At 36.9% G+C, this 26447-nt stretch overlaps 1 protein-coding gene across 7 annotated transcripts in view; it reads right to left on the bottom strand.

Moving 5' to 3' along the window:
• The window catches only part of STRN3 (striatin 3), a 107376-nt gene that overhangs the window by 53004 nt on the left and 27925 nt on the right, over positions 1 to 26447 (bottom strand). For 5 of the 7 annotated variants that reach the window (XM_086363754.1, XM_086363751.1, XM_086363753.1 and 2 more), the window contains exons 2-3: positions 7249 to 7352; positions 6686 to 6759 (exon numbers count right to left, since the gene is read on the bottom strand). In XM_086363754.1, the coding sequence (XP_086219880.1) occupies positions 6686 to 6759; positions 7249 to 7352 (178 nt within the window). Of the gene's footprint in view, positions 1 to 3593; positions 3637 to 6685; positions 6760 to 7248; positions 7353 to 26447 lie in introns of those variants that run through there. The other 2 variants (XM_086363757.1, XM_086363756.1) reach the window with 2 other exon arrangements.

Here is a 26447-nt window from a genome sequence, read left to right as displayed (position 1 = left end):
TACTGTATGTAAAAAGTCATATTTTATTCTCAGGTAACCAAGTGTATACATTAAAAAAGAGTTTAATGAACAGTTTAACTTCAGATGAGTTAACTTCTCAACAAGTATCTCCAGAGTGGTTCTTAAAACTTCATTGGCACTAATGATATAGAAATATTTTCCTGTAATTTCCCATTATAAAAATGAAGATAAAGCAAGAAAATAGGGCCATACACGACAAGCACTCACAATGAATGTTAAAAAATCTTACCATGGCTTACTGTCATTAGTCTCCTAGACTCCTCAGAGTCATGTGAACAAATAGCTATTGGCAGGAATTCAAATATTCTTTGAAGGCATAACTTCTCTAGCCCTAACAATTCATTATTAGTATCTTCTCATTCTTCCCCTATATGCAGAAATATCTATAATTTCTAGAATTATCTCCTTATTATAGCCCCCATTTTTTATGACTTTTTCCTACTTATACCATTTTATTTTTAAATCACGTATAACATAAAATCATTGGCCAAAAGAATACATTTTAAAAAAGAATGTAATTGACCCAAATCCCAGCACTGACAGTGTTAATATTTGAGATTTTCTTATTCCATATTTTCCATCTGAAGATAACATAGGTGAGCTTCTCCTCTCCTTAAATTAAAAAAAAAGCGTGACCTGAACTGCACTACAAGCTGCTTTTAACACTTAATAGACTTAAACACTGTATCCCAATAAATATAGATTAACACCACATAATTATAAAATATTCTATAGAAAGTATATACCTATTTAACCAGTCCCTTGATGTTGAAATTTGGCTCCAGTTTTCACTGTTGCTAAAGGATATTCTTGAAGTACACTTAAGCATATACAGTTCAATGAATTTTGAACACACCCATGTAACCAGTATGGCGATTAAAAAACAAACACCATCAGTTCAGTTAAGTCCAGTCATGTCTTTGTGACCCCATGAATTGCAGCACGCCAGGCCTCCCTGTCCATCACCAACTCCCAGAGTTCACTCAAACTCATGTCCATCGAGTCGGTGATGCCATTCAGCCATCTCATCCTCTGGTGTCCTCTTCTCCTCCTGACCCCAATCCCTCCCAGCATCAGAGTCTTTTCCAATGAGTCAACTCTTTGCATGAGGTGTCCAAAGTACTGGAGTTTCAGCTTCAGCATCACTCCTTCCAAAGAAATCCCAGGACTGATCTCCTTTAGAATGGACTGGTTGGATCTCCTTGCAGTCCAAGGGACTCTCAAGAGTTCTCACATCCATACATGACCACTGGAAAAACCATAGCCTTGACTAGATGGACCTTTGTTGGCAAAGTAAAGTCTCTGCTTTTTAATATGTCATCTACGTTGGTCATAACTTTCCTTCCAAGGAGTAAGTGTCTTTTAATTTCATGGCTGCAGTCACCATCTGCAGTGATTTTGGAGCCCCAAAAAATAAAGTCTGACACTGTTTCCACTGTTTCCCCATCTATTTCCCATGAAGTGATGGGACCAGGTGCCATGATCTTTCTTTTCTGAATGTTGAGCTTTAAGCCAACTTTTTCACTGTCCTCTTTCACTTTCATCAAGAGGCTTTTGAGTTCCTCTTCACTTTCTGCCATAAGGGTGATGTCATCTGCATATCTGAGGTTATTGATATTTCTCCTGGCAATCTTGATTCCAGCTTGTGCTTCTTCCAGTCCAGCGTTCCTCATGATGTACTCTGCATATAAGTTAAATAAGCAGGGTGACAATATACAGCCTCAGCACCCTAGAAAACTTTCATCATGCCCTTTTCCAACTCACTATATACTCCTTAGAAAGTATCAACACTACCCTGGTTTCTCAGCACAGGTTAACTTTTGAATTTGATATATATGAAACCATTTATATCAATTTTCAAAATTTTATGTGACCCACTCATGTTGTCAAGTTTGCTGTTCATTTGCTAAGTCCTGTCCAACTCTTTGCAACTCCATTGACTGCAGCACGCCTCCATTCTCCACTATCTCCCAGAATTTGCTCAAATTCATGTCCACTGCGTCAGTGACGCTATCTAACCATCTCATTCTCCCCTTTCGTCTTTTAACTTCAATCTTTCCTAGCATCAGGGTCTTTTACAATGAGTCAGATCTTTTACAATGAGTCAGCTCTTCACATCAGGTGGCCGAAGTATTATAGCTTTAGCATCAGTTCTTCCAGTGAATATTCAGGGTTGATTTCCTTCAAGGACTGACTGGTTTAATCTCCTTGCAACCCAAGGGAGTGCCCAAGAGTCTTCTCCAGCACAAAAGCATCAATTCTTTAGTACTCAGCCTTCTTTATGGTCCAACTCTCACATCCGTACACGACTACTGGAAAAACCACAGCCTTGACTACATGGTCTAAAGAGTCAAAGAACAGAGTGAAAAAACTGGCTTGAAACTCAACATTAAAACACTAAGATCATGGCATCTGGTCCCTTCACTTCATGGCAAACAGAAGGGGAAAAAGCAGAAGCTGTCAGGTTTGTTGTTGTTGTTCAGTAGCTAAGTTGTGGCCAACTCTGCAACTCCAAGGACTGCAGCACCGCAGGCTTCCCTATCCTTTATTATCTCCCGGAATTTGCTCAAATTCATGTCCACTGAGTCAGTGATACTATTTAACCATCAGTTTGATTATAATTTATTTACTTTTCTTGCTAAATAACATTTTCTTACAATAAAATACCACAATATACTTATCTATCCTATCAATAGAGAACATGAGTTGTTTCTAGCTTTTTACTATTAAAAGTAATAATACTATGAACATTCTTACACAAGCCTTGTGATGAATATTTCAAGGAGTGGAATTACTGTACCACAGGACATGCTTGTGTTCCCTTTAGCAATAGTTTTATCTTCCACTTTTCAAAGCTTTATGTCACTTCACTTTTTTCTTGTTTAAAGATTTACTTCTGGTTGTGCGGGGGTCACTGTACATGGACAGGCTCTCTCCAGTTGCAGCGAGTGGGGGCTACTCTTCACTGTGGTGCTCGGGCTTCTCTTGTTGCAGAACACAGGCCACAGGTGCATGGGTTTCAGTAGTTGCAGTGTGGGGGCTCAGTAATTGTGGCACACGGGCTCAGTGGCTGTGCAGCACGTGGTAATTTCCCAGACCAGGGATGGAACCCATGACCCCTGCGCATTGGCAGGCAGATTCTCAACCAACTAGACCACCAGCAAAGCTCTCACATCACTTTTTTGAAAGACCTGCATGTAATACCTGTTTTCACTAGCCTAACTGAAAAAAAAAAAAAAATATTCAGAGACCTTTTTCACTTTTTATGAAAAAAGGTTAGAAAGAAAAACAGCCTCTTCAGCATTTGTTTTGCAGTGAGCTGCTGTAAAATGGCAGCACGCACCCACAAGCAGCAAGAGAGGCACCACCAAGCTCCATATTGAGCCCCACATCTGTGCTTTATCTTCATTTATTTTGTGCACCATTATTAGCAAGATGTGTCCAAAGGCAAATTACACCTTTGCCTTCTGTCACCTTGGCTTATGAATGGGAATGTTCTACTTTTGGATAGTGGGGGCAATTTGTATTGACATCACTTTCAGAGCAGTTTTATCAATTTAGAATTCCAATACCAGTAGGTGCAAAATTCCTGGCTGATCCACACCCTCAGCAACACTGAAAAAAAAAAAAGACATTTTTTCTCCTTTCACCATTGTGATAGGTAATGTATTGTGGTTTTAAGTTGCATTTCCTCAATAACTAATACATTTGAGCATCATTTCATATACTTACTGGCCATTTCTTTTACTAGTGACTTTTCAAGTATTTTGTCCCTATTTCTACTGTTGGAGATTTTTCCCCACAATGGAGGGAAATAGGAGTTCTTTACAGAACTGGATACATATTCTTTTATAGGGTTAAGTTTAGGATATATGTATTGGTATTACTTGGACAAGTGTATAAAACACACACATCTTGTACTTCTTTCAAAACAATATTTTGTACATCTTCCTTTAACACTTTAAGTATAAAAAAGGCAATACTGATTCAATGTTTATCTCTATGTATATACTTTGACATAAAGAATTTTGTCCTGTTGTTGGCATGGTGTATTTTTGCCCATTCCTTTGTCTGTCTTCCACTAAACATCCCGAGTAGCTTTTCTACATCAGTAAAAATAATTCGTTATCATTGTGGCTCCTATAAATAAAATACTTGGATGCTATTTTATTCTTCAATTTAAGGAAGCTTTAATAGTTAAGTTTACATTGGGAGGTCCCCTACAGAAGGGAAAGGCTACCCACTCTAGTATTCTGGCCGGGAGGACTCTGAGCCACTTTCACTTTATACAGATAAAAACAGATGTGTCTTTACCCTATATCTGCTGTGGGCAGGAGAGATTATCTGCTAATGACTTGACTTCATACAAACTTGCACCAAAACCAGTTAGCCAACTGTGATTCTAGCTCTAGGAACAATGGGGCTGCAACTAGCCTCTTCACATTTACACAGACCAAGTGAGGAGAACAGGCCCCAAGTTATAGGAAGCAGGGGATTTCCTGGCAGTCCAGGGAATTGGCTAGGACTCAGCGCTTCCACTGCCAGGGCCCAGGATCAATACCTGGTTGGGGAACTAATCCTGCAAGCCACACAACACAGAACAGGCAAAACAAAACAAAGTGACTGCTTATTTTCTGACTACTCTAGCCATATTAGAAAAAAAATGAGTTAAAGGAAAGCTATGAAGGCATCGGGTTTCCTCTGTCCTGAACCACTGTACTCCCTCAAACTATGGAGGACTGCTATAGTAAAGAAAGTATTACTGAAAATATACAGGTTTTACATCTTATATCACTTACTGTTGCTTTTCCAAGGAAGACGTAATCTTGTCCCTGACTCATCAGTGAGTCTTCATAACCACTTAAAAGCTAGATCAAAAGAAATCCATGCCACTACTATCTTGCTCTCTTAATTTTATATATGACAACAACTAGGAAAATGAGTGTGTGTGTCTCTGTTAGTCACTCAATTGTGTCTGATTCTGTGACCCCATGAACTATATATAGCCTGCCAGGCTCCTCTGTCCATGGAATTCTCCAACAGTACTGGACTAGGTTGCCATTCCCTTCTCCAGGGGATCTTCCCAACCCAGGGACTGAACTTGGGTTGACTGCACTGCAGGCAAGTTCTTTACTATCTGAGCCATCAGGGAAGACAGGAAGATACAGTGTGGTGCTAAAACTTGTAAGTGGAGAAGACCTAAAAATAAATCAACTACAGATTATACATATAGGGTGTTTCAGCCAAGTTTTTTTAAGTACTTAATATTAAAGTAAAAGACAATAAGCTAAATTTTTACAAATCTAACATTTAACTGTAAAAATAAAAATTCATACTTTTCTTATTTTCCTTATTAAATATGCTTTAACTTCATTAGGTATGAAAGCAACTATAATTTTCCTGGTGGCTCAGTGATAAAGAATCCACCTACAATGCAGGAGACTTACAGAATATGCAGGTCTGACCTCTGGGTCAGGAAGATCCTCTGGAGTAGGAAATGGCAACCCACTCCAATATTCTTGCCTGGGAAATCCCATGGGCAGAAGAGCCTGGTGGGCTCAATCCACGGTGTCACAAAAGACTTGGATATGACTGAGTGACTAAACAACAACAAGGCAGCTATAGAAGAAGAAAATTTGTATATTCAAATGAAGACATATTTTTTCCTTATCTTAGTAACCAGCAGCCAAGAACAGTATAGAATTCAGTTTGCTTGCACTAGCAAAATGCATATATAAATGGGCTCTCTATATATATATCAGAAAGTATTCCCCAATATTATATAAATCAAAATATTTGTTCCTTATTAAACTTTTAGTCTACTCAAATTGTAATCATAGGGAACCCTAAAATTAACACTGAACTGTTAGCCTTTTCTTATATCCAGCTTTTCTCTTCCCTGCATAATTGTTCATCACATTCTACTCTTACACTATTTTAGTAAAGAGCAAGGTCAACTGGAGAAAACGTTTTCCTTCTCGTTATCTTTATCTGGCTGCCTCCATAGTTCCCAAATTCAAATTTCCAATTTCTTTAGGACTAAACTGAGTTAATCATAGCATCTCTAGGAAAAAAAAAGTTAACTTTTTAATAGTACAAAATTAAGTTTATGTAGGGGCTTCCTGGTGGCTCAGACAGTGAAGAATCTGCCTACAATGCAGGAGATGAGAGTTCGATTCCTGGGTTGGGATCATCCCCTAGAGAAGGGAAGAGCAATCCACTCCGGTATTCTTGCCTAGAAAATTCTATGGACAGAGGAATGTGGTGGGCCACAGTCCATGGGGTCTCAAAGAGTCGGACACAACTGAGCAACTAACACACACAAGCTTAAGTAGAATCAAACAAAAATTGCCTATAGGTGTACAGAGAGTTACGCATTCCCTTTCACTTCTAATTGTGACCAAAAATACACTTAGTTTTACACAGGTTTCAAAACAAGAAAAATAAGACAACCTCAGGATTGATGAGGAGGTAGATGAAACTAACTTTTACTATTATTTTCCCTCAAATTCTAGAAAGCATTATAATAGTTATCTAAGTAACCAATGCTATCAAAGCAAAATGGAGGTCAAGAGAACATGTCTGTTACCAAAAGTGAGCTTAAACCAGTTTTTCTAGAATGGAGGGGATGAAGGGCAGAGATTAACAGAAGAATCAAGTTTACCTGATTCAAAGGTTGGCATTTTCAAGTCACCTTGGTTCAGTTCTGTGCCATATTTTAATTTGTGATATTTTGCCCTGAAAATTTAATAATAAATTATTTAAAGAAAAAAAAGTTTTATTTTCCTTTCTACACAGTTTAATAACTACTGGTATATATTTCTTAAATGACAAATTTAAAAAAGCATACAGATGTCAGTGTCTTTAAACTTTAGTTGCAAAAGAAGTTAGAGGAAAAAAATATACTGCATGTACAAGAAAAAAAAAAAAAGATAAATTATCCAAATAAGATACACATCCAAGTAAAGATAAATTTTTCCTAATTTGTTTACCAAAAAAAGAAAAAAACCCCCGAAACTTAGACTCTACAATAAAAAATATTACTTCAATTTAAAGATTTTAATCTTTTTTCTTTTGCTATATAAGGATCGAATCAAAATATCATCCTGTATTTTGGGCAAATCTTTGTGTCTTTCAGACAGTTTTCAAATACACTGTACAGTAACATGTGAGAATAATATTGTTCTACTTTTATTTTATTCATACAAGAAAATAAGGGACACCTACCTTTCTTGTTTTAATGCATACTCTAACATCTTTATTCTTCTTACTAAATCCTTCTTCAAGTTTTCTTGACCTTTTCTTTCTCCTTGCAAAAATGCTATCCGAGCCTAAAAATATAAAAAGTTCATTTATTTTTACTTTTTAACTATACAGGAAATTGAAAAAAGGAAAGCAATAAACATAAAATTCTGCACTTTTATTCATTATAGCAAGATTTAAAATTCATAGTAGTTGATCAAACTTTCTGTGTTAGAAAATAGTCACTTTAAAATAAAGATAACTACAAATTAGCTATTTACATATAATCCTTATGGTCTCTACTACTAACAATTTTCACATAATTTTAAAAGGAAATTTTATATGTAAAAATTACACCTAATTCCTAACAAACAAGTTACAAAGAACAGAAAGTTATCATAGTCACGTTTTTCCTCAAATTATATATTGGTTGTTTTAAAAAGTCGTATTATCTCAAAAACATTTCTTTCATGAAACATTTAAAAATTTATTATCTTCCCCTTTCTGACCACCACACTTCAAAAGGTTTCAACTCTTGAAACAATTATCCAAAGTATCACAAGTATTAGGTTGGTGAACAAGTAATTGCGGCTTTGGACCCAGAATTTAAAATCATTACAACTAGGCTCAAACACATCTTCATTAACCAAAATAGGAACCATTACAATCAACACATTTTTGCAAATGACAGATGTTTGTTTATTCCTGTACCATAAAATCCTGAGCTTCAAGATTCAACAAACTCTTGGAAAGCATTTTTGCATCCTGCTGGTTGTAGAAGCATTTTTTCTACAAAAAGTTGTCAAGATGCTTTAAGAAGTGGTAGTTGGTTGGCAAGAGATCAGGTGAATGAGCCAAAACTTCACATTGAACTTTTGAAGCGCGGGCTGTGTGACATGTGATCAGGCATTGTTGTGGAGAAGAACCGGGCCCTTTCTCCTGACCAATGCTGGCTGTAGGTGATGCAGATTTCTAGGCAGCTCATCAATTTGCTGAGCATATTTCTCAAATGTAATGGTTTCACTGGGATTCAGAAAGCTGTTGTGGACCAGATGGTCAGCAGACCACCAAACAGTGACATGATCTTTTTTTTGGTTCAAGTTTGGCTCTGGGAAGTGCTTTGGAGCTGCTTCTTGATTCAGCCACTGAGGTGACTGTTGGCAGCTGTTGTACAAAATCACTTTTCATCACAGGTCATAATCCAATTAAGAAATGGTTTGTTGTTGTTGAGTAGAAGAAGAGAAGACAACACTTCAAAAGGACAATTTTTAAAATTTCTGGTTAACAGATGAGGAACCCATTTATCAAGGTTTTTCACTTTTCCAATTTGCTTCAAATTTTGAATGACTGTAGAATGGTTGACACTGAGTTCTTCAACAACATCTTGTGTAGTTGTAAAAGAATCAGCTTTGATGATCCTCTCAATAGGTCTTGTCAACTTTCAATGGCCAGCCACTGCACCCCTTATTTTCAAGGCTCTAGTTTCCTTTGCAAAGCTTCTTGTCCCTCCCCTGCACTATACCTTCATCAGCAGTTTCTGGGCCAAATGCAATGATGATGATGTGAGCTGTCTCCACTGCGTTACAACTCGTTGTGAACGTGAATAAGAAAATTATTCAAATTTGCTTTTTGTCTAACATCAATTCCCTAGTCTAAAATACATATAACAAGTAATGAGTCATTAATAAGAAAAAAATGCGCATTAAAATGATGTATAATATAATCACACTTAAGAATGTATTCCAATATCAATGGTATAGTTCAAGAATGCAAAACAGCAATTATTTTCTGCAATTACTTCTCGCACCAATCTAACAACTGAAGTCATATGTTCAACATCATCATTACTTTCTACTGTCATTTGTCTACAGTGAATTTTTTTTTCCTTTTAATTGCCTTATTTCCTTAGACAAATCTCCATCTTTTTCTGGCCCTTCCCAGAATGTCAACCTCCTTTATTTACCCACGTTAAAGAGTGATACGTTTTAGAAGACTGCCATCTGAATGAGGTATTTCCTGTTATAAACATGTGTGCAATAAAATTAATTTTCATCATTTTGCTGAGATGACCCATAGATGTATTTCTTCATTAAGAGAAAGTAAGCTACTCAATAACCTAAATTATGGTTAATTTAAAAAGTTTTTTTTAAGTTTCAGTGAACATGGAATCAGAACAAATGAATTCATCTGGATGATTTAACACATTAAGTTTGGGAAAATTAAGTAAAATCATCCACAACTCCAGAAGACCTGAAAATGATACACAGCTATATAACACATAGTCTAAATGCAAGTTTCAAAACAAAAATAAAGATTTAGGAGAATGATAAAGATTCAAAACCTAATAACAGTCTAAGATCCATGAGAGAAAAGAAGAACTTCTGACTCTCTTAAGCTGTGAAGTAAAGGTAAAATATGTCAATTTCATTATACAGAATCAAGAATTTCTGATTGAGGGTTTTCTTCTGTATTGGCTTAAGACAAAAAAAAAAAAAAACCAAAACCATGAATCACGTACTATACGTGACTCCAAATTCTAGATCTCAGAAGTATTTTACAATTAGCACCAGAAGATGATGAAAGAGTTCATAATAAATTTATTCTGCTTCTTAATAAGGAGTTACTGGAGATTTTCAGGTTGAAAAAGGCACTGCAAACTTTAAAAAATCTTTTTTGGAATTTTGGTATTAAAAAAACATTCAAACCTAGAGAATCTAATAAATGAAACAAAGAAGCACAAATTATGTAAAAAAACAGGAACACAGAAGCAGTTTCTGAACAGGAGCCAAAAGGGGATAATTTACAAAGACATAAGACAACAAAATGGTAAGAATTCATTAAAATTTAGAAACCTTAAAAGGACACAGTTTAATTCAAAAAACCTGAAGAGGGGGGTAAAAAAACAGTTTAACAATGGAAAAGACATCACTATTGGAACTGACCTTACAATTTTAACAGACTAAAAAGGTAAATATTATGTCTTATAGTGATAATAAGGACCAATTAAATAACAGATTTGGCATTTGGTAAAGGATCAATGCAAAGAAATAGAGGAAAACAATAGAATGGTAAAGGCTAGAGATCTCTTCAAGAAAATTAGAGATACCAAGGGGACATTTCATGCAAAGATGGGCTTGATAAAGGACAGAAATGGTATGGACCTAACAGAAGCAGAAGATATTAAGAGGTGGCAAGAATACACAGAAAAACTGTACAAAAAAAATCTTCACAACCAAGATAATCACGATGGTGTGATCATCACTCACTCACCTACAGCCAGACATCCTGGAATGTGAAGTCAAGTGGGCCTTAGAAAGCATCACTACAAACAAAGCTAGTGGAGGTGATGGAATTCCAGTTGAGCTATTTCAAATCCTGAAAGATGATGCTGTGAAAGTGCTGCACTCAAAATGCCAGCAAATTTGGAAAACTCAGCAGTGGCCACAGGACTGGAAAAGGGCAGTTTTCATTCCAATCCCAAAGAAAGGCAATGCCAAAAGAATGCTCAAACTACTGCACAATTGCACTCATCTCACACGCTAGTAAAGTAATGCTCAAAATTCTCCAAGCCAGGCTTCAGCAGTACATGAACCGTGAACTTCCAGATGTTCAAGCTGGTTTTAGAAAAGGCAGAGGAACCAGAGATCAAATTGCCAACATGCGCTGGATCATGGAAAAAGCAAGAGAGTTCCAGAAAAACATCTATTTCTGCTTTATTGACTATGCCAAAGCCTTTGACTGTGTGGATCACAAGAAACTGTGGAAAATTCTGAAAGAGATGGGCATACCAGACCACCTGACCTGCCTCTTGAGAAATCTGTATGCAGGTCAGGAAGCAACAGTTAGAACTGGACATGGAACCACAGCATGGTTCCAAATAGGAAAAGGAGTACATCAAGGCAGCATATTGTCACCCTGCTTATATAACTTCTATGCAGAGTACATCATGAGAAACGCTGGGCTGGAAGAAGCACAAGCTGGAATCAAGATTGCCGGGAGAAATCTCAATAACCTCAGATATGCAGATGACACCACCCTTACGGCACAAAGTGAAGAGGAACTAAAAACCCTCCTGATGAAAGTGAAAGAGGAGAGTGAAAAAGTTGGCTTAAAGCTCAACATTCAGAAAACGAAGATCATGGCATCCAGTCCCATCACTTCATGGCAAATAGATGGGGAAACAGTGGAAACAATGGCAGACTTTATTCTGGGGGCTCCAAAATCACTGCAGATGGTGACTGCAGCCATGAAATTAAAAGACCCTTACTCCTTGGAAGGAAAGTTATGACCAACTTAGATAACATATTAAAAAGCAGAGACTTACTTTGTCAACAAAGGTCCAGTCTACTCAAGGCTGTGGTTTTTCTAGTGGTCATGTATGGATGTGAGAGTTGGACTGTGAAGAAAGCTGAGCGCCGAAGAATTGATGCTTTTGAATTGTGGTGTTGGAGAAGACTCTTGAGAGTCCCTTGGACTGCAAGGAGATCCAACCAGTTCATTCTAAAGGAGATCAGTCCTGGGTGTTCATTGGAAGGACTGATGCTAAAGCTGAAACTCCAGTACTTTGGCCACCTCATGTGAAGAGTTGACTCATTGGAAAAAACTCTGATGCTGGGAGGGACTGGGGTCAAGAGGAGAAGGGGATGACAGAGGATGAGATGGATGGCATCACCGACTCGATGGACATGAATTTGAGTGAACTCTGGGAGTTGGTGATGGACAGGGAGGCCTGGCGTGCTGCAATTCATGGGGTTGCCAAGAGTTGGATACGATTGAGCAACTGAAATGAACTGAAAGGATCATGGAAAGCTATGAAAAACCTAGACAGTGTGCTAAAAAGCATACACATCACTTTGCCAACAAAGGTCTGTATAGTCAATGCTATGGTCTTTCCAGTGGTCATGTATGGATGTGAGAGTCACGTACGGATGTGAGAGCTGGACAATAAAGAAGGCAGAGTGCCAAAGAATTGATGCTTTTGTACTGTGGTGTTGGAGAAGACTCTTGAGAGTCCCTTGGACTGCAAGGAGACTGAACCAGTCCATCCTAAAGGAGATCAGTGCTGAATATTCATTGGAAGGTCTGATGCTGAAGCTGAAGCTCCAATACTTTGGCCACCTGATACAAATAGCTAGCTGACTCACTGGAAAAAACCCTGATGCTGGAAAGATTGAAGGCAGAAGGAGAAGAGGGCAACAGAGGATAAGATGGTTGGATTAGCATCACTGATTCAATGGACATGAACTCGGACAAACTCCAGGAGATTATGAGGGACAGGGAAGCCTGGTGTGCTGGAGTCCATGAGGTTGTGAAGAGTGGGACATGACTTGGCAACTCAATAACAACAGCAATAAAGGATCAAGGACAACAGATTTTTCAATTGTTTTTACATATCATGATGCACCATTGATAGAATCATCTTTGCAAATAACCTTTTAAAAACTAACAGCAAAAACCATCTTTACAATAGCATCAAAAACCAAAAGTTCCTACTAATAAACCAAAGACATACAAATCTCTGCACAAAAAGTTTAAAACTTTAACGGAGACATAAAAGATAAATGGACTAGCAAACTCACTACTAGAAAATATAAATTTTCACACACACATTAACCAAAACAATTAACGTAATTCAAAACAATTAATGTAATTCCAATATACTCCCAAAGTGTGTGTGCAGAACTAGAAAAGCTGATAATGAAGTCTTTGAAAGGTTGCAAGAATTACCAAAATGTGATATTCAGAAACATAAAAGGAGCGATGAGTTGGGAAAACGGTGTCAACAGATTTGCTTGACAGAAGGGTAGCCATAAATCTCCAGTATGTAAAAAATGCAATATCTGCAAAGTGCAATAAAATGAGGTGTGCCAGCAAATGTTTTATGATATATCTCTTCATAATCTCAGATTAAGGAAAGATTTCTTGAATGAGATAAAGACACTAGGGCCTTCTCTGGTGGTCCTGGGTTCAACTTCTGGTCAGAGAACTAGATCCCACATGTCACAACTAAAAAATCCCACATGCCTCAATGAAGACCCTGTCTGCCACAACAAAGATCCAACATAAACAATAAAGAAAAGGACAGATAAATCCACTATAATTAAAGGTCTTCTGTTCCAGATAAAGCAGGGACTGGCAGGCAACCTTTTGGACAATCCAAAGTGAAAAATGATTAAAAAAAAAAAAAAATTACAAGAGGCAACACATACCCAATGTGACTTGCAAAGCCTAGTATATTTACTACTAAAATCTGCAAACCTTCCGATATTAGACAAAACAGACTTTAAACGATAAAAGGCTGCAAAAGACAGAGAACACTGTATACTAATAAGAGGTTCAATACAGCAAGAAAACTAAGTTCATGGCATCTGGTCCCATCACTTCATGGCAAATAGATGGGGAAACAATGGAAACAGTGACAGACTTTATTTTCTTGGGCTCCAAAATCACTGCAGATGGTGACTGCAGCCATGAAATTAAAAGATGCTTGCTCCTTGGAAGAAAAGCTATGACAAACCAGACAACATATTAAAAAGCAGAGACATACTTTGCCAACAAAGGTCCGTCTAGTCAAAGCTATGGTTTTTCAGTAGTCATGTATGAATGAGAGTTGGACTATAAAGAAAGCTGAGCGCCGAAGAATTGATGCTTTTGAACTGTGGTGTTGGAGAAGACTCTTGAGAGTCCCTTGGACTGCAAGGATATCCAACCAGTCCATCCTAAAGGAAATCGGTCCTGAATACTCATTGGAAGGACTGATGCTGAAGCTGAAACTCCAATACTCTGGCCACCTGATGCAAAGAACTGATTCATTTGAAAAGACCCTGATGCTGGGAAAGATTGAAGGCGGGAGGAGAAGGGGAGATGGAGGATGAGATGGTTGGATGGCATCACCGACACGGTGGATGTGAGTTTGAGGAAGCTCCAGGAGTTGGTGAGGGACAGGGAGGCCTGGTGTGCTGCAGTCCACAGGGTTGCAAGGAGTCAGACATAACTGAGTGACTAAACTGACAATAAGAAAATACACAATTATATTTACATACCCAATGATTCCATCAGTATATATAATGCAAAAACTGACAGAATTAAAGGGAGAAAAAATTCGATAATAATAGCTGGAGTCTTCAATATTCCACTTCAGTAACATATAGTAGTATGAGACCGAAAATAAGGAAATAGAGGACCTGAACAACTCAATAAACCAACTAGATCTAACAAATATATAGGAAACACTCTATCCAACAACAGCAGAATACATGCTTCTCAAATATACATGGGATATTCTCAAAGACAGAATACCAAATCAAGTCTAATCAATTTAAAAACACAAATAGCATTAAAAATATTTCCAGTGGGACTTCCTCGGTGGTCCAGTGGTTAGGAATCCACCTGCCACTGCAAGGGACACAGTTTCAATACGTGGTCCAGGGTGATTCCACATGTCACAGGGCAACTAAAGCCCACGTGCCCCATCTACTGAAGCTCACATGCCCTAGAGCCGGTGCTCTAAAATAACAGAGGCCACTGCAATGAGAAGCCGGCATACCGCAACTAGCAAGCAGCCCCCATCTGCCGTAACTACAGTTCAGGCACCAACGAAGACCCAGCAGAGCCAAATAAATCAGTATAGTTTTTAAAATTCTTATGATCACAGTAGATGAAGCTAGAAATCAATAACAGAAAAAAAAAAACTTGAAAAAGCCACAAACCCTTGGAAACTAAACAACACACTCTTAAATAACTAATAAAACAAAGAAATCATCAGGAAAATTAAAAAATACTTAAGAATGAACATAAAAAACACAAAACTTACCAAAACTTATGAGACACTGCAAAAGCAGTGCTAAGTGAAAAATTTACAGCTTAAAGGCCTACATTAAGAAGCAAAAAAGAACTCAAATCAACAACTAACTTTAAAACTTTAAGAAATATCAAAAAATGTACTAAACCCAAAGCTAGCAGAAGGAAAAAATAAGGATTAAAGCATAGAAAGAAAATGGAGAAGAGAAAAATAGAAAAAAAAAGTCAACAAAATCCACAAACCATTAGCTGGGTTGACTAAGGAAAAAACCACACACCCACACAACTAAACTCAGAAATGAAAGGTGGGGGGACATTACAACCAATTCTACAGAAATAAAACGGACTATACAAGTACCACGAACAACTGTACACCAACCAACAAACTGGATAATCTAGAAACACAAAATCCACCAAGAATGAATAATGAAAAAAAGAAAAAATCTGAAAAAGCCTATAATAAAAAGATTAAATTGATAATTAAAAATTTCCCTACAAAGAAAGTCTCTGGACTGATTGCATTACTAGTGAATTCTACAAAACATTTAAAAATTTAACACGAATCTTTAAAACATTTCCAAAAATTTTAAAGGGGCATTCCTTAGTTCAATGAGGCCAGTATTGCCCCCAAAGGCAAAGTTAAAAAACACTGCAAGAAAACAACAAATACTGATCAGTATAAATACCGATGCAAAAATTCTCAAGAAAATAGCAGTATATCAAATTCAGCAGCATATTACAAAGATTATAAATCATGACCAAGAGACATTTATCCTTGGAACGCAAGGATGGTTCAACACAAGGAAACCAACGAATATAAAATACTACATGAAAAGAATAAAGGAGGAAAAAGAATGACCATTTCAACGGATACAGAAAAAGAATTTGATGCAAATGAACATCATTTTCTTGATTTAAAAAAAAAATGTCAATAAAACTAGGAACAAAAAGGAAACTCTCACAACATAATAAAAGCCATTTATGAAAAACTACAATGAACATCATACCAAGATTGTAGCCTCTACTCAAAAATCAGAACAAGGATGTCTGCTTATAACACTCTTGTTCAACTTAGTACTAGAAGTCATACACAGAACAATGAAGCAAGGAAAATAAAAGGGACCTAAGTTAAAAAGGAAAAAGAAAAATTATCTCTGTACAGATGATGTTATATGTAAAACAAATCCAACAGATTCCACAAGTCTGTTACTACAAATTAAGCAAAGTACCAGGACACAGTCAACACACAAAAATCAACAGCATTCCCATACACTACCAATGAACAACAGGAAAAGAAAATTATGAAAACAATTCCATTTACAAAAGCACCAAAAAGAACAAAATACTTAATGTAACACTTATAAAAGGTGAAAGACCGCTAAAATAAAAACTAAAAGTATCGCTGAATGAAATTAAAGACGGAAATAAGTGTAAACACATTCCACATTTGTGAATTAGAAGACTATTACTAAAATGTCAATACTACCCAACTGATCTACAGATTCAGTGAAATCTTTATTAAATCCCAAGGTACTCACTGGGTCTATGTGTTATCATCTGAGCTATCCAACAATCAGTATATGATTATCACATACCAATCTAAAAAAATTTTTGACACTGACAGCACAAGACCGCTAGAGGTCACTAGTGCAAAACATCCAGCACTGACTCAGCTAAAATACTATCAACCTGAAGTATTTTTGTTAGTGTAGTTTCCAACATTTCTAAAATAAGAGTGTTTTACTTAAAAACTTGACAAAACACTTTATTGTAAGATTTTTCTTACTTTAAGCAATATTTAAACTGAATGCAAACACTGGATATAGGTGATTTTATCTAATGATTTAAAAACATTCTTTAGAATTCATTAAAAAACAGAAATATTTAGAAACTACAACATCATTAAGCTCAAATTAACAGATAAGGAACTGAAAAGTGTTAAATACCTTAGATATGGAAGAAAACTGAACACAAAGTCAGGTTATAGCAACTAATAAATTCATAATATTAATATTTAAAATAGTATGCTCTCAACAAATGTTAGTTACCTTCTTCCCTTAAGGGGCACCTCAGATTATACAGGTGATTCTGTTCTAAGCACTTAAATATTTGGGGTTAATCTGTGTTCAGCTGTAAATAATTCAAGGTACAAGTATAGAGTCAGGTGACCCATGGAATTTTATATGAATGCAGAATACAGAAAAGTTAGTAATTTACAGAAGTTTCAAAAACCAGCTAATTAGAAATATCAAGGAGGCTAGATTTTACACACACAAACACACTTAGATTCATGATTCAGTGTGTTGAGGAAATGGAACTACACAGAAATTTTTGTATAACCATCTTGAAATTCAAGCACTCAGTCCCCACTTAACAAGGTACAGTACACTCAAAAAGTATACTGTACAGGATACTAAAAAAGTATATTATCTTTTCAAAAAGAATGAACAAAAAAGCGTGCCTGCAATAGCCTCTAAGATTTTTTGTAAAAATAACCTTTTCCAATTTTATATATAGCTAAAAATTACAAGGAAATGAGAAACACAAAATACTAAGATTTCCAGGGGCAAATAAAACTTGTACTTTTTTAATCTCTGCTATTTATAAATGAGCCTAATACAAAATTTAACAGAAATACTACAATCATCCTCTAAAATTCCAAAGTAATTTTACACGGTAATAGTTGGTTTAAAGCATAAGAGACTTCAAATTTTAAACAATCAAATCTGTATTTCATTAAATTCTCATTTATCTGACATCTGAAAGCATAAAGCTCCAGGTATAAGCGGATTTTCTATAAGCAGAAGAATTTACCCCTTCAAGGTGTAAAACCATAAACCATTTTAATGGACTTTTTTTTAAAAAAACACATGTTTACAGAACTCCTTGGGCTTCCCTGGTGGCTCACTCAGTCAGTAATGAATCTGCCTGCAGCGCAGGAGACCAGGGTTTCATCCCTGGGTCGGGAAGATCCTCTGGAGTAGGAAATAGCAACCCACTCCAGTATCCTTGCCTGGAAAATCCCACCGACAGAGAAGCCTGGCAGGCTACATACAGCCCATGGGGTCAAAGAGTCGGGTATGATTTAGCCACTAAACCACCACCATACTGGCAGTACAATGGTTAAAGGCTATGCATTTTCACTGTCATTGCCCAGGTTCAATACCTGGTCTGGGAACTAAGATCCTGCAAGCTGTGCATCATGGACAAATAAATAAATTCATAAATAAGTAAAGTTAAAAAAAAATTTTTTTTTTAACATAGAAAAAATAAAAGCACATGTTTAGTGACATCTTGACCAATTTAAAAACTTTTAATAAATGGGATCTACTTAAACTCAAAAGCTTTTGCACAGCAAAGGAAATAAACCAAAAAACCACAGACTGGGAGAAAATATTTGCAAATGATGTAACTGACAAGGGATAAATCTCCGAAGTCTACAGATAGCTCATGAAGCTTAATATGATCAAAACTAACAACTCAATCAAAAAATGGGTAGAAGACCTAAAAAGACATTTCTCCAAGGATAGCCAAGATGCACATAAAAAGATATTCAACATCACTATTAGAGAAATGCAAATCAAAACTACAATGAGATATTACCTCTCACACCAGCAGAAAAATCCACAAACAATAAATGCTACAGGGTGTGAAGAGAAGGGAACCCTCCTAATATAAATTGGTACAACAATTATGGAGAACAGTATGGAGGTTCCTTAAAAAACTAGAAATAGAGCTGCTACCATATGAGCCTGCAAGCCCACTCCTGAGCATACATTCAGGGAAAACATGATCTGAAAGGACACATGCGCTCCACTGTCTATTACGCACTGTTTACAACAGCCAAGACATGCTGCTGCTGCTGCTAAGTCGCTTCAGTCGTGTCCAACTCTGTGCGACCCCACAGACGGCAGCCCACCAGGCTCCCCCGTCCCTGGGATTCTCCAGGCAGGAACACTGGAGTGGGTTGCCATTTCCTTCTCCAATGCAGGAAAGTGAAAAGTGAAAGTGAAGTCGCTCAGTCGTGTCTGACTCTTAGCGACCGCATGGACTGCAGCCCACCAGGCTCCTCCGTCCATGAGATTTTACAGCCAAGAGTACTGGAGTGGGGTGCCATCGCCTTCTCTGAGCCAAGACATGGAAGCAACCTAAATGTCCACTGACGGAGGATAGATAAAGATGTGGTACATACTTACAATGAAGCATTTCTCAGACTTTAAAAAGAATGAAATAATGCCATTTGCAGCAACAATGGATGGACCTAGAGATTGTCATACTGAGTGAAGTAAGTCAGAGAAGCAAAAACATCGTATGACATCCCTTAAATGCAGAATCTACAAAGACACTGTACAAATTTACTTATTCACAAAACAGAAACAGAGCTGGGACTTCCCTGGTGGTCCAGAGGTTAAGAATCTACCTGCCAACGCAGGGGACATGGGTTCAGCCCATGGTCCAGGAAGACTCCACATACCATGGGCAACTAAGCCCATGCATCACAACCACTGAACCCCATGTGCTCTAAAGCCCATGCTCCACAACAAGAGAGACAAGAGACCCAGCACAGACAAAAACAAATCAAATTAAAAAAAAAAAAATCTTCACAGCAGCATAAAAAAAATATAAACAAAACCCAGAAACAGACTCACAGACTTTAGAGAATGAACTTAACGGCTGCTGGGGGTTGGAGGGGTGGGTTGAGGAATGGCAGGTGAAAGGAATAGTTAGGGAGTTTAGGATGGGCACGTATACAATGCTGCATTTAAAATGGATAACCATGTTGTGAGACATCAATGAAGGCAAGCACCTTTACACACTAGATGGTGGTGACATGATCAGTAAATGCCCTGTGCTTCAGTCCCAACTCCTACTGGCCCTAGCATCAACAAGTGGGACTTGGAGGGCAAAATCATTCTGGATGAACTGAAGCAAGAAGTTATCAATACGAGTAGCAAGGCAGAGCCTCCCCAGTGTACCTCTGGCCTGGTATGCTGATGGCCAGATTCTACTCGCTGCTGCCAAGTCATGTCAGTCGTGTCCGACTCTGTGCAACCCCATAGGCTGAATGTAAAACCTGTTGCGAGTTTGGCAGGTGACCATTGGCACCCACTAGAAACAAACATGGTAGAGCTTTAAAAATTTAAAAGAATGGATACATCTACACGTATGGCTGAATTCCTTTGCTGTCCACCTGAAACTGTCACAACACTGTTAAAAGGCTATACTCCAATACAAAATAAATAGTTTAATTGAAAAAAAAAAAAGTAAAATTAGTATTACCTTTCCAAAAACAGGTATGTTACAAATGATATCAATACAAATTCATAGAGACTAAAATATTGCAAATGGCAACCCACTCCAGTGTTCTTGTCTGGAGAATCCCAGGGACGGGGAAGCCTGGTGGGCTGCCGTGTATGGGGTCGCACAGAGTCAGACACGACTGAAGTGACTTAGCAGCAAAATACTGCAAAAGCCAGTAACGTAAATGGCAGTGATTTAGAATCTGCAGAATAACAATACACTGACACATCCCCTTAGCTGCACAGAACCATTCCTTATTAGCTTATAACTTTATCAGCTTATCCTATTTTGTACCAGGCTAGGAAGAGATAAGAATAAGTGTACACTACTTGTCTAACATACTTTATTGCTACTTATGTATCTTTGAAAAGAGAATGAAATTCTTTTAAGAATATGGCTTGGTATAAATTTTTAAAAAACTAAATGGGAAAAGCTTCTATATAAGCCACTTCCAGATTTTATTATTTGCTTCATATCTGTGCTGACAAGACTGATTCTTTGGGGAAACCAGTAACAAAAGAATGTTGACTTAAAAGGAAGATTACTGTACTACTATAAAAGAAAAAAATGGCTTTTACATGACTACAATTGGGAAAGGAACATTTTTCTTGTTACTACTGGAGGGCAAACTTTTGTTCTCAAGACTGTTATGTTTCTTGAAATTATTTTTTTAACCCCCTAAGAGATATTTCTAACATTTTAATGAAAATAATTACAAATAATAATTTTATAAGTGAGTTGTCAAGAATAGCTTAATTTATTATCCTTCCTCTTAAACTACTTCTAATAATCAATTATGGTTATACTAATCAGGAATGCAAATCAATAACCAGTCAGAATGGCCATCAAAAAGTCTACAAATAATAAATGCTGGAGAGGGTGCAAAGAAAAGGGAACCCTCCTACATGTTAGTGGGAATATAAACTGTGCACAGCCACCATGGAGAACAGTATGGAGGTCCCTTAAAAAACTAAAAACAGTGACTTCCCTGATGACTCAGTGGTAAAGAATCCACCAGCCAATACAGGAGACATGGGTTTATCCCAGAACTGGGAAGATCCCACATGCCACGGAGCAACTAAGCCCATGTGCCACAATTACTAGAGCCTGCAGTCGAGAGCCCTGGGATCCGCAACTACTGAGCCATGTCCCTGGTTCGATTCCTGGATCAGGAAGATCTGCTGGAGAAGGGATATGTACCCACTACAGTGTTCTCGGGCTTCCCTTGTGGCTCAGCTGGCAAAGAATCTGCCTGCAGTGTAGGAGACCTGGGTTTGATCCCTGGGTTGGGAAGATCCCCTGGAGAAGAAGGCTACCCAGTCCAGTATTCTGGCCTAGAGAATTTCATGGACTGTACAGTACATGGGGTCGCAAAGAATCGGACACGACTGAGCAACTTTCACTTGCTTAAAAGGCACATCCTTGAAGATGGAAGGTAGACCCATTCTGTCACAGCTGATTATGACATGAACCGGACTGTTTACTGGGCAGTGGGTAACTTTAAAGAACAGAATTTCCAAAATAAAAACAAAAATTTTGTACATGTATTCTTTTAGGTAAGGAGTTTGTGTCAGGGGTAGTAACAAGGATTGAAGAACCCTGTAATGAATTGAGCATATTAAAAGACCCTGCAACTGCTGAAGTCTGTGCATAGAGCCCATGCTCTGCAACAAAAGAAGTAAAGGCAATGAGAAGCCCAACACAGTAACTAGAGATTAGCCCCTGCTCACCAGGACTAGAGAAAAGCCCACAAAGCAAAGAAGACTCGCACGGCCAACAATTAATTAATTTAAATTATATTTTTTAGAAGTCTAAAAACAGAATTACCATATGATCCAGGAATCCCACTCCCGGTAATATATCTGGAAAAGATGAAAACTCTTAACTTGAAAACATACGTGCACCCCAAAGTTCACAGCAACATTATTAAGAGTAATTAAGTGCCCATCACCAGACAACTGATTTAAGATGTACTGTGTGTATGTGTTTATATATAGTGAATACACACTGAAATATTACATAAATATATACGCTATTTGCAACAACATGGATCAACCTAGAGAATATCATACTAAGTTCAGAGAAAGATAAATACTACATATCACTTATATGTGGAATCTAAAAAATTATACAAATAAACTTATTTACAAAACAGAAACAGACTCAGAGACAGAAAACAAATTTAAGGTTACCAAGTGGGAAGTGGGGGGGATAAATTAGGAGTTTAGGATTAAGAGATACAAACTACTATATATAAAATATATAAACAAGAAGGACCTACTGTAGAGCACAGGGAACTACATTCAATGTCTTGCAATAACCTATAATGGAAAAGAATCTGAAAAAGAATATACATATATACATGTATATGCATATACATATTTAAAAATGAATCTTTTTGTTGTACACTTGAAATCAACACATTGTAAATCAACTATACTTTGGGGAAGAAAGAGACTAAACAAAAAAATATATTTTTATAGGCTTTTTTGGTCAGATCATGTCCACATGTTGTAATCTGTTATGTCTTAAGGAGGGGGAATCTTAAATAGCATGGAGAATTGTTTTCAAGTGAAAAAAGGAACACAGGAATAGAAATACAATGCAGAGTGAAAAAAAATCTAGACACTTACTATAAAATTACAAAGTTAAAACGTAAAAACACAAAATAATTTGGGATGATAGAAGGCAGAAGAGTAGTTACTTTTAGGGGCCAGTGTGGGTGGGGGGATGCTGGTGCAGACTGACTAAGTGAAAAGGAGAGAGACACATCTAGGGCACTGGCAACATTATCTTGAGTGGTAGTTACACTGGTGCACAGTTTGTGAAAATTCATCAATTTGTATGTTTAAGACGGAAGTATTTTACTAAACGAATGTTATTTATACTTCAATTTACAAGTACAGGCAGAAATACGTTAAAAATATCACTCAACAAATACCTCAATGCCAAAATATTATCTCTGGGTGCCTGGATAAGCAATTTTTGTTTTCTTTTCTAGACGTTTCTATAGTCAGTCCTCCACAATTAAAAGAAAAATATTTTAAAATCAAGAATGCCACTAGGACTTTCCTGGTGGCACAGTGAGTAAGAATATGCCTGCCTCTGCAGGGGACAGGGGTTTGATGCCTGGTCGGGGAAGATTCCACATGCCACAGAGCAACTAAGCATGGGCACTGCAACTACCCAGCCTGAGTAGCCAGCATGCTCCAAGGCTTGCGAAATAAATGACAAAGTAATATTTCACACACACACACACACACACACACAAAGAATGTTGCTTTGGGGAACTTCCAATAGTGCTTAGGACTTGGGGCTTTCACTGAGGTGGCCCGGGGTTCAATCCCTTTCCAGGAACTAAGATCATGTAAGTCTTGGCGCAGTCAAAAAAAAAAAACTGCCATCAATTTTAACATTTTCTCTAAACATTCATTTATCTTTTCTCTGCTCACACTGATAAAAATATACATAATTTTTTCCTCCCACACAATTTGTCCTCCTGCTGAATTTCAGGTTTTGAATAGCTCTGTTACTAGTTGAAACAAATGAATACTAAAATCAAACTTTTGTTCTCTGGCTAAACAGAGATATAGAGTTTATATGTGCATTTTGCATAATATGTAGCGGACTATATGCCATACACTGGTGTATGTGGAATGCACCTGTCTAAGCATGCAAGATACACCACACACACACACACACACAGTGTGAGCAGTCCTTCACATAAATAACTCTCTTACCAAAACTCTGCTCAAATATCACCTTGTCAGTGAGACCTAGCCTAATTAATCCTTTAAAAATTACAAACTGTCCCACATTTCCATATACTCTCAATTGCTCTAACCCTCCTCTACTTTTTTCCTTACCACAACACTTATTCACTTTCTAACAATAATTTCTTATTTATTCATACAGTTTTTCAATTAATTTATTTACATATTATTGCTTGTCTCCTCCCTTTAGTTCCATGAGAGCAGGAATCTTTGATTGCTTAGTTCATGGTTATATCCCAAGCATTAGGAAAGTGTGGGGCAACTAGCAGGCCAGAAAGAAAGGGGATGGGACAGGTGGAAGAGAAGGAAAGAAAAAAAAAAAAGGCCTGTGCAAAGTTCAATGACAGAGAGAGACGGATGAGAATTAGAAGGAAAATTATGGTGACGAACAGCATCTTATTAAGATTATAAAATTACTGAAATATCTTCTCAAAAGTAAGGATTCATAACTTCTATACTCAGCTGCTTTCATCACAATTATCTTCATACACATTTGTATTTCTCTATTATACAATAATGTGAGTGAACTACAAGTTGTGCCTGACCCCAAAACAAGTATTTATCTACTAACAGATTTACACTGACTAGATCTCACCAGGTAGATCATGACTAGTCCATCACAAATACTTACACTAAACAGCAATCTGTCAAAACTGCAACTTACAAAACAAATTAGGAGGTTTTTCATTACAAGACTCACTATGGAACTTGTTTTTTTTAAGTTAATAAATGCATTCACAGGAATTCAATATAACATGAAAAGCAAAGTGAATCTTTGAAGATTGAAGTGATCAAAATTTCCTCCCAAGGGTTGATGATATCAAACACTTTATTCACAAGAAATGTAATTCCTATCATTATAACTGATAATATTTTTCTTCTACACAAAATCTCCTCTTTCTTCCTCGCTTGCTTGCGTGTGCACACACACACTACGACTGCACCTTCATTAAAATGTTCATAAAGTTTAAGTAGGTACTTCTAAGTAATCTAACATCAACCTCTTTAACTTACAACTCTGAAGAGAGAGATTCTCAAACTACAGCAATATACAGACCTCTTAAAAAAGGAAAAAAGTTTCTTCAGTTTGTAAAAATTATAGTTCTACTGTTATTTAAACCTACACAAACATAAACCTTTTAAAATAAGTTTTATTGGAATAGAGTTTATAAACATAAATATTTAGGTAAACTCTTTACACATACAAATCTTACATAAATATAAAGCCAAATCAACCAAAAACTAAATACAAAGTGTCTAACAAAATTCAACTGAACACAAACACTTAAAAATAAATGGCATGGTTTTGCTGAATAAATCTCTGCTCATAACACAAAAATGGCATGCATTACCATAAGCCTCCTTTTAAGAGTGTAATGCTTGTACTAAATGTCTCATGATAATAAGGCATGTAAAATTTTCTCAATTTCACATTATAATAAAACATTAATTCAACATGCTAAAAAAGCATTTGGTCTCCACTAAAAACTCAAAGGCATCTTACTCATTAAGGCTGGTACTTCTATTCTTTTCCTTAATATTACCAACTAACAATCAAAACAGTAACACCTGGCTCCACCAAAAACAAATACAAATGCACATTCTAACCACAGCATCAAATGAAAGCATTTAATTGTGAGTCAGATGATCCAGAACATGCTTAGCACAATCCACCACAGAAAATAAAATTGGTAAATTTAAAAATTCTATAGAACTTTCAGACTTCATTTGGTAATCATATGTTCACTGTATGATCCTAGCAGCAAATCAAGTGAAGAGTTTCCACTATCTGGTAACCCACAGCCATCATGAAGAAGTTTCCAAACCTAACTGTGGAATCATCTTCCAGAAAATTTAAAAATAAATCAGATTCATTTGTCCAAAATGAATTCAAGACTGATGAAAACTATATACTCTAAAAGCTGATTTTATTATTAATGCTGTTGTCACTGAAGCATTTACATACTATTTGCCATTATTCCCAGGAGCAACAAAATGACTTTTAAAGGCCATAAAAACCTCTTGCTCAGTTTCAGAATCCTGATGGTCTCTTCTTAGAAATTACTATACGAAACTAATTAAGGTAAGGAGTACTGATAAAAGGATACTAGTCTAGGAGTTTGGAGACTTACGTTCTAATCCTTACTTGTCACTAACTAGCTTCAAAACCCCTTAGGCTCACTTATTCCCAGCTTCCTCATCTGTCAAACGAGAGGGCAGAATTAGATATCTTAAGACAGAAATGGTATGGACCTAACAGAAGCAGAAGATATTAGGAAGAGGTGGCAAGAATACACAGAAGAACTGTAC

The sequence above is a fragment of the Bos grunniens genome, chromosome 21, assembly GCF_055505025.1.
Source record: "Bos grunniens cultivar Pamir isolate PY7600 chromosome 21, Bosgru_T2T1.0, whole genome shotgun sequence".
In the NCBI taxonomy this organism is placed as follows: domain Eukaryota; kingdom Metazoa; phylum Chordata; class Mammalia; order Artiodactyla; family Bovidae; genus Bos; species Bos grunniens.
The sequence above is the reverse complement of the archived record's forward strand: the minus strand, read 5'-3'. Positions and strand labels throughout refer to the sequence as shown.